At 37.1% G+C, this 14,462-nt stretch overlaps 2 protein-coding genes across 5 annotated transcripts in view; both read right to left on the bottom strand.

Moving 5' to 3' along the window:
- Positions 1–14,462, bottom strand: part of MTF2 (metal response element binding transcription factor 2) — an 80,041-nt gene that overhangs the window by 7,539 nt on the left and 58,040 nt on the right. For all 4 annotated transcript variants that reach the window (XR_011470261.1, XM_070405606.1, XM_070405607.1 and 1 more), the window contains 4 exons: positions 14,233–14,301; positions 12,782–12,905; positions 2,940–3,007; positions 1,058–1,228 (listed from right to left, as the gene is read on the bottom strand). Coding sequence is in view for 3 of the 4 variants with exons in the window: in XM_070405606.1 (XP_070261707.1) it covers positions 1,058–1,228; positions 2,940–3,007; positions 12,782–12,905; positions 14,233–14,301 (432 nt within the window). In the remaining variant the exon portion in view is untranslated. The remainder of the gene's footprint in view (positions 1–1,057; positions 1,229–2,939; positions 3,008–12,781; positions 12,906–14,232; positions 14,302–14,462) is intronic.
- On the bottom strand, positions 11,341–12,051 carry LOC139004395 (large ribosomal subunit protein eL34-like). Its single transcript, XM_070407326.1, is given in 3 exon segments — positions 11,341–11,764; positions 11,767–11,797; positions 12,022–12,051. Coding segments are annotated over 3 exon segments (357 nt in total). The 3' UTR covers positions 11,341–11,468.

Below are 14,462 nucleotides of genomic sequence, written 5' to 3'. Positions count from 1 at the left end.
ACACCACCCACCAGTTGCTCAAGCCAGAAATCTGGGCATTTGTTAAACTTCATTCCTCCCTTTCTTTCATAAATTTAATTCATTCACATAGCCAATAAATTCTTCCAATAGTTCTCCTGAATCTATTTTCTCTCTCCATTAGACTGTTTACTATACAAGCAGGCATCATCTATCTCTTACCTAGAAAACTTCAAGAGTCTTAATTTCATTTTCTCTTGCTTCTATTCTTACCTCTATACCTATCCATTCTCCACACAGCATCCAAAGAGGTACTTTCAAAAGATAGTCCAATCTACTTACATCTTTAAACAGTTCCCCATTATTCATAGAAAACCCAAAGTCCTTATGAAACCTACAAGATTCTATATGACCATGCCCTACTCAACCTTCTCAACATTTTGAAGCTACTCTCTACCCCTCATTCTTACTCCAAAATCCTTCTGGGAGTTCCTAGAACATGCCTCACAGTTTTCACACTTGTTATTTCTACCTGGAGTATTCATCACTTTGTTCTTCAAATTATTAGGTCATTTTTATTCTTTAAGTTTCAACTTAAATAGGCCTTCCTTAAACCTCCTTCTTAGGTGGACCCAATCCATCCCAGTACAGTCTAAATCTGTGTGTTATTTCCTAAATGGCACTAGCATGATCTATAATTATTTTACTTTTATCACATTTCTTCCTCACCATAATGTAAACCCCATCAGGGCAGAAAGGAAATCTGTCCTGTTTGTTATTATATCCCCACACTTAGTAAGATGCTAAATGGAATTAATGAATAAATGAAAAATAAAAAATAAATAAACAGGCCAGCACTTCAATTGTTTGCTAACCAAGTCAATAGTGCTTATTCCTGGAAAACCTAAAATCTGAAATAAATGAAAAAACATCTAGTATTAACTCTTTGTACCTTATCTAAGCAAAAAATTATACACAGTAAAACAAATCAGGGTAACTACCACTTGTACTTTCAAATATACTAATGAGACCAAACAACACACATTTTTAGATACAAATAAGCTAAAGAGAAAAAACTAAGCCACAGATCAACTTTTACCTTGAATCAGACATAGGTTTGGATGCCTTTCTGCCTTTAATTTTAAATTCATGGGATGTTCCTTCAGGTTCTTTCTCTGCTTTGAACGCCACATTTGGTGGCACAGGAGGAACACGAATTCGCAACCCAAACAAATGCTTCTTCTTCTTTATTTCTTTCCCAGACATAAACCTAAATTTTTAAAAAAATTAACTAAAGATTTAAAAACTGAACAATATACATGGCAGACCCTAACTCAACTTTTAGATATAAAGTCTTCATACATGAAAGTCCACCCAATACTACAAAAACTACCTTTTCCCTTGCTTTCTTTGATTCTTATCTGCCCCAGAGCCAGTCCACAGTAGGTTATGATGGAAAAATTGGGAGGGAGGATAGCATCCGAAGGATGAGAGATGTGCACATGTCCACCTTTCTTTTTGAAACATGGCATCTAACTTTTTAGAGGAAAGCAGAGTATAGAGTGGTGTCTTCTTAGTCTAGTATGTTTTTCCATATTTTAGTGTCATCTGTTAAAAAATATCTCAAAAAAAGGTGTGGGGCAAGAAGAATTTCACGTGAGAGTGTATCTGCGAGACACTCTGGTCGGGAAGTAGTAGGTAACAGCATTGCTAAAGACAGTCTAAGAAAATACAAAGAATAGCGTGTGTGTCAGATCTGAAACTAGAAATAACCTGGAGCAGAGAAATGTTATTTCAGTGTGGGCTTGGGTCTCTGAATAATATGCTCTGAAAAGTAAGAGCCTTTAAGGTCCTTATTCCAAAACACCCCAATCTATCTTAGCTCTGCCTGCCTAGCAACAAGAACCACTACCAAATGCTTGGACTATTCTTCCACTTTCATGTAGGATTGAAAAAGAGAAGCTCCCATTTCTATTATAATAGGAACACATGTATTTCTGGCACCCTAAACTGGATTACAGAATTCCCTGTCCCATAAAGTATTTTTACCAACACAATAACTGCTCATGTACTTTATGGCTTTTTGAGCTGGCCTAAAGTTCTAGCTACTAGTAATTATAACATTTTTTTTTAAATGAGGAAATGCTATCAAGTATAAAAACAGCAAACTTGTTATAAAAATTTTGTAATGTAATTCAATAGTTGGAGCTAGCATATACATTTAAAAAATTATTCCTATGTATTTTGAAAATATTTTAAAGAAATATAGATATGTTGGGTTTTTTAAAAAGGAAAGATTAGATAAAAAATATCAAGCAATATCACTTAATTATAAAAAACTTAGGCCACTGCCCGACTAGCATGGCTCAGTGTTGAGCATTGACCTATGAACCAGGAGGTCATGGTTTGATTCCGGTCAGGGCACATGCTCAGGTTGTGGCTCCATCCCCAGTACAGGGTGTGCAGGAGGCAGCTGATCAATAATTCTCTCTCATCATTGATGCTTCTATCTCTCTCTCTCTCTCTCTCTGAAATCAATTAGACCACTGATACTACTTTTCTATAACTGAGGCAATAACTAATCTCAATACCATAAAAGACCTCATTTAAAAACCCACATTCTCTACAATATATTCCCCTACCTTATGCAAATTCCCACCAGCTAACAAGATTTTATTTTACTTTAGGTAGATTGCATTATAAAAACAAATCATTACTGGTTGCACAAATTGACCAGGCCAAATTCCCCTGAGATACTCATATGCCACCTCCCATTCCCCATTCCTATAGGATTGCTCTTCCCTTCTCCAATCCTTGAGAATCAATGTACTACTCTAACTAAGAGAGAATAGGACATTAGAAATTTTAAAACTGTATGTACTAGTTCTATACACAAATCCCACAATTCTTAAACAATGCCATTATTCCTTATACTGAATAAATGTCTCCCTCATTGGGAAACATAAAATAAATCAACTTACATGGTCTTGTAATCATTTAATGCCTCCAGAACATGCTCATATCTTTCAGATTTTGGTGTGTCTGCCAGCTGTGAAGTATCAAGAAACAATTTAACGTAGTATAATTTAATCAATTAGTAATATACAGGTGCTAGATAGAGGCAATATAATGCAGAAGAAAAGGGTAGTGACTGATAGAAGATCTAATTCCAGGTCTTAATGACAAGCTGCTCTGTGATCTAAGGTTGCTTAACCTTTAAAGGCTTATTTTCTTACCTATAAAAATGAGAATATAAATCCTGCACTAATTACTTTACTAGTAATTGCAGATTAAATGATATGTCTGAAAGAACTATGAACTGTGTAACATCACAAAAATGGGATTATATTAGTTATTATTAAATTTATTTTAATTTTATAACCTGGGGGAAAAATATATTTGAATTTGCTTTAATATCAACCATAAAAGCTTCTAATAGGTATTAATTAGATATGAATAGGGAGTATAAAAAGTAATGAGAAACATACCATTTTATTTCCCAGTACTTTTAACATTAGTAAACTAATCATTTCTATAACTTTAAAAACTGTGAAATTTAAGGACATTATGTTTATAACAATTATAGACTTTAGCCAGCCCTAAAATCCAAATTGCCTCAGTAATTTTTATGATCTCAAATGATTTAAAAATCTAAATATTAAATTCTAGAAAATATTCTATTTTGTTTCAAAAGGGCTTCCTGTAGTCATTTCTGTATCATCTTCAAAGTTGAAACAGCAGAAAAATTCTGAATCATAAAAGTACCACCCTCAATTAAAGTCACAAAACCTTAAAAAAAAAAAGTTTCCAAAACATCACAGCTGACTTTAAGAATTCTGCAAATTATCTTCTTCTTTTTTTTTATTTGCAAATTATCTTCTTTACCAGGTAAAACTCCTAAACCAGGTAAAACTCCTAAATCTCAGAACTGCTTCAAATAAAGAGAGCAAGCAAATCTGCCACATAGAAGGCTGGAGGTAGAAGACATAAAGTCATCTACTCCAACTCTTAATTACTTAACAGATATAAAGATTAAATGAACTGCTCAAATTCACATGGCTGGTTAGTGAGAGAGCTAGAACCTGAACCCAAGTGACAGTAAGTCCATTCACTATTCATTGAGAGCCAATTCTGTGCAATGTGTTAGGTGCTAAAAGGGGAGGGAAGCAGTTTCGTGCTCATTCCTCCATATCACTTTTTCCTATTGTAATCTGTGAAGTATCCGACAAAAAATTTCTATTAAAGTAAAAATAACAGAATCAAACTTTAAAGCTTGAAAGAGACCCTAGATGTCCATGTAATTCAAGCTTCTATCAATATACTGCAATCTTTTTATAGTACTGATAGTCATTCAACCTCACTGTTACCGCTGATGAGGCACCTACTGAGACAGCCCATTCAATGAGTGCATGAAACTTCCTTTTGGGAACTCTTCTATTCTCTTTTACAAGACAGATCTTCAAATATTTGACAGCAGCTATCATGTCTAAGTATAAGATTAGGTTAAAGTTTTTAGCAGCAACATCACATGATTATTTCATATTAAGCTATGGCTAACTAATTCCGTCCTCTTCCTCATTCCCACCCATGTCCCTACCCTAACTCTAAAATCTGATCAGATGCCCTAACCGGTGTGGCTCAATGGCTAGAGCATCAGCCTATGGACTGAAAGATCCCAGGTTTGATTCCGGTCAAGAGCACATGCCTAGGTTGCGGGCTCAATCCCCAGTAGAGGGCGTGCAAGAGGCAGCTAATCAATGATTCTCTCTCATCATTGATGTTTCTATCTCTCTTTCCCTCTTCCCTTTTTCTCTGAAATCAATAAAAATATTTTTTAAAAATAAATAAATAAAATAAAATCTGATCAGATGAACTTCTATCAAGTCAAGTATTTCCTGTTATACCTGCTTCTTCTGTACCGTTTGTGTATTTAAACCTAAAAGCAGAACTTTATAACTACAGTGGGGCCTTGACTTACGAGTGTCCCGACTAACGAGTTTTTCGAGATACGAGCCATCTCTCGGCCGATTTTTTGCTTTGAGTTGCGAGCTAAAATTCGGGTTACAAACCAGCTTCAGATACCCCACCGCTAGTTGGCGCAGCGAACGTCACAGTGAATGCCACAACATCAGCCCAGCATCACGTGTCTCACTCGTTCACTTTTTGATTTGACATACGAGTAATTTGAGTTACAAGCTCCATCACAGAACGAATTAAACTCGTAAGTCAAGGCCCCACTGTATTGTTAATCTGATTTTGTTTGCAGCTCAGTGTTCAAAATTATTTTTTCTCTTGATTCTGCTATATTGAGGGTAGACACACCCTCAAGAATAAACTCTCCCTCAAGAGTATTTCCAAGCCAAGGCCCTGGCCAGGTTGTTCAGTTGGTTAGAGCGTCATCCTCATATGCCAAGTTGCGGGTACGATCTCTGGTAGGGACACATTCAGTAAGCAACCAATGAATGCACAATTAAGTGGAACAACAAATCGGAGTTTTTCTGTCTCTCTCCCTCCCTCTCTTTCCCTTTCTCTCTCTAAAATCATTAAAAATATATATATTTTCCCAAGACTTTGCTTTTGTTACTATCATTTGATTAGTTACAAATCCATTTAATTTTTACTTTAACTAGTTCACATTTCATTGTCTAATATGAAATTGAGTTGCACTACGGTACACCATGCCCATACCAGTTTTGCTAACCATAACAAAAAAGAATCCAGAGTATTTAACATGATTTATCCTAATAAATCAGTGTTATTTCCCTACTGCTTCTCAAACCATGCACTTGAAAAATCTGCTCTTCAATTTGGCTGACAAACAACAACTGACTTTCTAATTTCTCAAATACACTCCTTTTTCCTTTTTAAAAATCACAATGAAGTCTCATCTTCTTTTAATACTTATTCTCTATAGCTCTCAGAAATTTTATCTTTAAGTTCCTTCAGCACTCCTGGGCTATAACTGCATAGGACTGTATTTCAATTTGCATAATGAGGTCAAGGGATCCCATTCTGTGTTTTGAAAACTAAGAGTGTGACTGAAGTGTAAATAAAATATTCTGTATTAGAAAACACCAATCTCACACTGTGCTTTTACTTTCAGGGTTGTATATTTCTGTACAACATAAATGATATTATGTATAGCTACAACTCTTTCCACCATTCAATTATTCATGTTGAATTCCCTGCCACATAGGCTTAAGCATGACAGCTTAAGTAATTTGTCCACAGACTTATATACTACATGCTAATATATAACACTCAAGGCCCCATGTGTTTTTGTTAACTAGATTTCTTATTATACCTGCTCTATCATACCACATTTCCCATTAGCCAAAACATCATTTCTGCCATAGTATTTCATTTGAGTTTTATCTATGCTTTTCCCCTTATATCCCTCAAAAGTGAGATAGCACTCTACACATTGTTAAGACCACAGTTAACAGAAAAGTGGGTAGTCCTTTCAGAACTAGGACTTCAAATCACATTAGGAATCAAAGACAAATGATAACAGGCAGATTTTAGAAAATACTGATATCTCATTTTAACTCCCAAAAGAAATCTGCTACAACAGTGATACATCATTCTAAATAAAAACCTTAAGCAACCTTTATTTGGGGTCCTAAATATTATATTACACATTTTTACTAATCCCAAGAAAACATTCCAAAACAGATTCTCAAACAGCTATACTCAATGAAATCATTAACTCACTACTTCTCAAAGATATAAAAAAATTTACATAAGAAAACATATCAAATTATATGTTCTATATGTTCTAAAAGTTCCAGCTTCTTTTCACAGCAATCCTGAAAATAACCAACTGAAAAAATAGATATGCTACATAAATGTTAAATTTGCCTTTCACTATGAAAGACATTTAATGATTCTGAAACTTCTTTTTGTCATTAAAAGAGGTCACGGGCCCTGACCTATGTGGCTTGGTTAGAGCATCTTCTGTGCATCAAAAGGTGGTGGCGGGTTCAATTCCCAGCCAGGGAACAGACCCAGGTCCCAGGTTTGATAACTGGTAGGGGCACATGCCGGAGGCAGCCAATTGATGTTTTGCTATCACATCAATGTTTCTCTCTCCCTTTCTCTCTCTAAAATAAAAAAAAGTTCACAGTACTACTTTATACCAAATAAAAAAAAGTACAAAATACTGAACAGACACCACTGATTCAATATAAAATTGTTCAACTAACTAGAAATGTAAATAATTATTTATTAGGCTTCTCAAACAACATAGAAATACCATTTGACTTTAGCCAGAGTCATCATATGTTATAATTTATCTTGGCAATCTATATGTATAAAACCCTAATATGCAAATAGACCAAAGGGTATAACAACCGAACAACCAGTCACAATGACATGCGCTGACCACCAGGGGGCGCGTGCGGAACATGGCAGGCGTCAGCAGCATGTGGCAGAGTACAGAACCATGGCAGGGATTGGCCATGGCGGGATGGTGAGAGGGTTTGCCAGACCAAGGTGGGGCGCTGGTTGCTGTCATCGGGGCAAGCCTCTGGTGGTTACTGAAAATTTTTTGCTTCCGCGCGCCACGGTCCCTCGCACCTGCTGCCAGCACTGGAGCTGCTGCTTGCACTCGCTGCTGGCGCCCAGCGCCAGCCCAGATTGTTCGGCACCGTCAGCAGCGGTGAGTTTTATCTATGCTTTTCCCCTTATATCCCGCAAATATAAGTCAGCGGGGGCGAGCAGCGGCTGCCGGCCCCAATTGCGTCTGAGGGATTCTCCACCTCCCCCTGCTCCTGAGGGGCGATGGGGCCGGCAGCCGCCTCTCGCACCAGCTGCTAGCACCGGCCCCAATCGCTCCATGCCATCAGCAGGTGCAAGTGGGGCTGATGCCGTCAGTGTGTGGGAGCAGTGGCAGCAGAAGCGGGGCTGCTGGCAGGAGCGGGGCTGCCAGCAAACAGGAAACTGGGGGCCGCAGCGGGAGGGGCTGGGCGGGGGTATAAAGGATGGGCCCACCGCAGCTTTGTGGCCCACAGTTCCTATCAAGGTGCAAGAATTCATGCACTGGGCCCCTAGTGTTAAATATGAGAGTGTTTCCCTATGACTAGGTGTCCATTATATATACCTAAACAAAATGCCATAAAAATCTCAACTTTCCAAATCATTACAAGATTTTTCTTTTTTACCTACATGGAATAAGGGAGAAAACTCCACATTTGAGAGAATAAAATCGTAACTACTTCTCTGCTTTGTGTCATTTTTGAGGAGAAACTCCTAGAGCAAGTGTCTATGTCATATCATCTATAGTCTGTATAATAAGAGTTGATGTTCAAAATGACCCTCGGGTACTCCAAGGTACTCAATTAACCAATAATATACTCAGCATACAGTATTTCTCATGTTGTTAATGCTATTTTATAAAATTTTGAACACAAATATAAATAAAAAGACATTTTTTTGTAACTTAAATTTGAATTAGTGACAAAATTCAATTTGTAATTCAATTTTAGTTAAACTAAAGATTTACTATTTTAATAATCTGAAATAATCCATTGCTTATATTCTTTGTTTCTACTATCATATACATTTAAAAGTAAACTAAATTAAAATCACTGAATATACATTACCAACTGGCATAAATTTTATGGTCTCCTTATTATATAAAGACTAGAAGCCTGGTGCATGAATTCGTTGCACCGATGGGGTCCCTTGGCCTGGCCTGCAGGGATTGGGCTGAAACTGGCTCTCCAACATACCCCGAAGGGTACGGGATTGAGAGAGGACGCAGGCCAGGCCAGGCCTAAGGACCCCACCAGTGCATGAATCCGTGCACCGGGCCTCTAGTATGCATATTAGATCTTTGGTTAATCTCTTCCCACCCTCCCTTCCTCCCTCCCCACACCCCTCTGAGATTCATCAGTCTGTTCCATGTTACCATGCCTATGGTTTCCGCTCCTGCATTGAGCATCTGCCCCCTGGTGGTCAGTGCATGTCAGGGCTACCGTTCAGACAGCTGGCCGGTCGCTTAGGCTTTTATATATATACTAGAAGGCCTGATGCACAGAATTCATGCAAGAGTAGGCCTTCCTTCCCCTGGCTGCCAGCACCGGCTTCCCTCTGGCACCCGGAACCCGGGCTTCCCTCTGGCCGCTGGCAGGCACCCAGGAACCAGGCTTCCCTCTGGCCGCCCGCAGGCATCTGGCACCCGGGCTTCCCTCGCAGCCCTGGCTTAGTCTGGAAGGTCAAACGGAAGGACGTCCAGTCTAATTAGCATATTATGCTTTTATTATTATAGACTAGAGGCCCAGTGCACAAAATTCGTGCACTTGGAGGGGGTCCCTCAGCCCAGCTGCACCCTCTCACAGTCTGGGAGCCCTTGGGGGATGTCTGACTGACGCTTAGGCCTGCTCCCTTCTGGGCAGCCCGGATCCTGGATGCCGGTGCCGGCAGCCAGGGGAAGGAAGGCTCTGGTGGGAGCGGGCCTAAGCCGTCAATCAGACATCCTTAGCACTGCCACGGAGATGGGAGAGGCTCCCACCACCTCTGCTGTGCTCGCTAGCTGTGAGCCTGGCTTCTGGCCAAGTGGCACTCCCCCTGTGGGAGCGCACTGACCACCAGGCGGCAACTCCTGCGTTGAGTATCTGGCCCCTGGTGGTCAGTGCACGTCATAGCGAGTGGTTGAGCAGCCTTAGCATATCATTAGCATATTATGCTTTGATTGGTTGAACGGATGACTGGACAACCGGACACTTAGCATATTAGGCGTTTTTTATATAGGATAGATGTAGAAAATTAACCTGAAGCTCCATTTGTACATAACCAGACTGAGGACATATGACTAATCTAAGAAGTCTGAACAATTTTTTAATGTAGAAAAAGAGCAATAAGAAATGACTCAAAAGTCATTTGTTCTGATAATTTGATGGCTCAAAAAAATGCTCCTCAGAAAAGTAAAATTTTTTGTAAAGTTTTTATTTGATTGTAATCAAGTTTTCCTTAATTTTTAAATAAAAATTTTTTCTAGATTGTCAAATAAAAAATTGAAATTTCTTATTTCTAAGACATTATCTCATAAACTACAGAAAATGAAAATATGTATCTATTGATGAAATAAATTTCTTCTGATATGTATCAGAAGTTCAGCTAGAACTAAGTACCTGCCCTAACTGGTTTGGCTCAGTGGATAGAGCATCTGCTTGCGGACTGAAGGGTCCCGGGTTCGATTCCGGTCAGGGGCATGTACCTTGGTTGCAGGCAAATCCCCTGTAGGGAGTGTGCAGGAGGCAGCTGATTGATGTTTCTCTCTCATTGATGTTTCTAATTCTCTGTCCCTCTTCCTTCCTCTCTGTAAAAAATCAATAAAATATATATTAAAAAAAAAAGAACTAAGTACCTGAAATTCATTAACTGAACTCATTTTTTAAAAATAGCCTAATTGTTATTTTTATTGTTTTCTACTTTCAACCTCTTACCTACAATGTAAATATTATTTTAATAAAAAATATAGCATTTAAAATAAATAAAACAACTTGAATTTTTATATGTACGCCCCTGTCTACATCGGGGATAGGGAATGTCCAGCCTAAGGGCCGTTTAAGGCCCATGAAATCATTTGGTCCTGCCATGCCAAGGCATTAGCAGTAAGTTAATTAAATATTTGACCAAACAGAGCAGGCTAATTTTTAAGCTGATAATTTTGTATGGCCCGTAAATGATGTCATAAATATCCAAATGGCTCTTGGCGGCAAAAAGGTTTCCACCTCTGAGCTCTACATGAAGTAACTGCTGCAGTATTTAATCATGTAAAACATGAAATGTACTAACAGGAAATCAGATGTATCTGCATATAAACTGTTGAAGAAACAAGGCTAGAATAAAAACATTTCTTTGAGGGGAGGGGGGTAAAATCAAAGTGCTTCCAATATTGAAACAGAATAAAAACATTTTAAATAAATGTATTAGAACATAAGATATTAAGATGACTATTAAGGACACTATAGCCCTGGCCAGTGTCATTCAGTGGTCAGAGTGTCAGCTGTGCACTGAAAGGTCTTGGGTTTAATTCCTGGTCAAGGGCATGTACCTGGGTTGCAGGTTCAATCTAGTCCCCAGCTGGAGTGCGTTTCTCTCTCTTCCTTCCCCTCTCCCCCAACTACCTTCCACTCTCTCCAAAAATTAATGGAAAAAATATCCTCAGGTGAGGATTAACCAAAATAAAAAAGAACATTACAGTTACTAGCACCATACACATACTTTTTTCTTTTATACTAATCAGTTTATTAAAATTTATCAAATTTACAAATCACTTTTCTCTTAAACTTCAGAAAAATAAGCATTTAACAAACTCTTACCTTATTTATATTTCAATTTCTAACAATCAAGACATCTTAGTTCAGCTGATTTTAATATCCTTAGATTTAAAATCTAAGTATTCTGCAAGTGTTTTATTTTATGCCACTGATCTACCAACAACTAACTTTTTTTTGGCCTTTTAATTGTCTTTATTACTCAAAAAAAAGCTTCATTTTTAAAATTTATTTAGTTTTCTGACTCTGTGCTTGTGCCTTCAACACTTTCACAATGATGTGCTGCTCCTCAATAAGGAAAGCACACTTGATCCTGTCACAGACACATTTAGCACACATGGATCCACCATAGGCCCTGCTGACATGTTTTTTTGTTTTAGACAACCTCATTAGAACTTTAGTTCTCACAGCACAAACGCCTCTAAGTCGGCCTGGGCACACACCACATGCAGATTTTGGTGCTTTCCCAAACTTCTTGGTATAAAGGCAAACAATTCTATTACCAGGGATTCAGGACAGCCTGTATTGTAGGACAGCCTCCAACGGTATGTCAAACGCTGGACCGTGGTGAATGCCTGAAGTCACTGTCCCCGGAAGAGCCCACCAACTAACTTTTAAATAAATGTGCACTATGCTCTCTGGGATGCCCCATAAAACCCCCAATATAATAACAAAACCCTTAAGGTCATATTTGATATGAACCTTATAAACTGCCACATGTCTAAAGGCTTCAAATATAGGAATTCTTCCTAAATTTCAAATCAGTTTACTCAATTTTTACCTCAAAATGTGATGTGTGACTAAAATTCATCTCATTCCACATATTATAAAACAATTTTTATTTAACCCAGGAGTACTTAATATCCGTATTTCAATAATTATAACTAAATGCTAAATACCAGATAACTACTAAAGTTATTCTAGTTACTTTCTTCTTTGTGCTATTCTTTGGTTTCAAAATCTTCTTCAATGTATGTGCATTAACTTTTATATTGCTTTAAAAAAAATCCTTTGTATATCCAGCATGAGTGGTTATATTTTGCAAATGAAAAGCAGAATGAGATGTCTGAATGAGGGAGAAAATCTCCAACTCAGGTAGCTTCACTCTAACTCATTCTTTTAACACTATTAATGGGTCCTAACATTCCCAGAAGTCAAAGATTTACAAGCAAGTGCCAACAAGAAATTTGTAAAGAGTGTTAGTTACATCTCTAAAGTTGATGGAAAACATAGGAGGAGGAACCATAAGTAAGGTAACCAATAATGATTTCTCCCTCCCTTCTACCTTTAACTACAATGATTCTCACTTCAGAATATGAAAGATTAAAGAAATTTACTTCCTCCTACATATTTTCCCCTACTCATCAGGCAACAAACAGGAGGATGAGAGGGCTGGTCTTGATATTCTTACAGGAATTATTTCTCCCTGAATTAAAAATAAAATTCTACTTTAGATGGGTGGCTTATACATATGTCTTAAGCTTTACAAAAACAGAAAAAGACATCAAGTAGCTAATGAAGTCTGCTCTAAAATCACTTACCTCTCCAGGGTGCAATCTATCCCAGTTTTCATTAATGTATGTCATAAGCTCAAGTTCAGAATCAAAGTATTTCTTCTTGTGAATAACACTTAGGTTGTAAAGGCATAAGTGTGCTATATCTACCCTGGAATCCAAAGTAATCAAAATATACAAAAAACAATGTTTTTGGTTATTGTTAAGAAATCACACAATTTTTTATAACACCAGTAATTTTAAAAATCCAATGTAAAATACTTAAGTGAACAGAGGGGCAATATCCTAAGTCATATTCATAATGTAATAAATAATTACATTGAAAATAATTGGAAAGCATTAACTAAACATTTACTTATCCTAAACTAACTATAAACTAAAAAATATTTGAATAATTTCTTAAAATGCATTAAAAAAGAATCTGATTTCAAAAAAAAACACCTTACAATAAAAAAATTTTGTTTTTACTACTATATATAAACTACTGTATAGATCATACTTTATTAGACTTTGCCTGATTCTCAAGTGTTATCTTTTCCTAAAATATGCAAAACATTTAATAAAAATGTCTAAGTACTTACTACATAGTACTCCTAAGTGTCAGTTTTGCTTTCAAAGTTTTAAAGTTACCTGCAGTCAACTGCAGTTCAAAAATATGAAATGGAAAATTCCAGAAATAAACAATTTCTAAGTTTTAAACTGTGTGCTGTTCTGAGTAGCATAACAACATCTTGTGCCATCCCACTCTGTCCCCCTTGGGGTGTGAGTCATCCTTTTGTTCAGTGGATCCAGGCTGAACTACCCTGCCCATTAGTCACTTAGTAGCTATCCTGGTTATTAGATGGATTGTGACAGTATCTCAGTGCTTGTGTTCAAGTAACCCTTATTTTACTAAATAATGAACACAAAGCTCAAGAGTAGCGATGATGGCAATTTTCCAAAGAGAAGCTGTAAAGTGTATTTATGTATGTATAAGAAAAACCATAGTATATAACGAGGTTTGATTCTATCCAAAGTTTCAGGTATTCACTTGGAGTCTTGGGCATATTTCCCATGAATAATGGGGAACTACCGTATAAATATTTTATCATTAAATCTCCCAAATTCATTATACTTCCCATGCCCAAGAATTGCTACTCAGAAGCAGAAATTGGCATATTTGTAATAAAAACCTTCTTCTACTATATGCTATTCTGAAGGCCCAAAAGAACTAGAAAGATAAGTAAGAGTTTTGGAGATATAAAGGGTATTTTAAAAAGTCATTAGAAAATGAATGGCTATATAACTTTTTCAATATAATTAGCTAATCCTTGGTGAAGATGACATCAGGTTTAAGGATAAACAATAGAAAATAAATAAAGCTATACGTAAAGATGACCAAATTTTTACTTAAACCAAGTAAATATATCTACAGTTTTATCCTGTAGGTTTAAGAATATGGCTCTCTTTTGTTCCTTAACAGAAATGTCCTCACTTACCACTGTAATGGTAGACGTTTGAGGTATTCAGGTCCAGAACTGCAGACAGAGCAAATAAATGTATAAAACCTAAGGAAAAAGGAAAAGTTGTAATTATTGTGTAATCAAAGGTATACATCAGAGAGACATGTTGACCTTCCTAAGCTCAGAAAGATGGCATAAATTAATGGCATAAGCCAAGATTTAAAACCAGACTTTTTTATGCCAAGTTTAGTGTTCTAATCTTTAAT

Source organism: Myotis yumanensis, unplaced genomic scaffold (genome assembly GCF_028538775.1).
Source record: "Myotis yumanensis isolate MYYU_CA2020_CCGP unplaced genomic scaffold, mMyoYum1.0.hap1 SCAF_2, whole genome shotgun sequence".
Classification (NCBI taxonomy): Eukaryota; Metazoa; Chordata; class Mammalia; order Chiroptera; family Vespertilionidae; genus Myotis; species Myotis yumanensis.
This window is presented reverse-complemented; position numbering and strand designations above follow the sequence as displayed.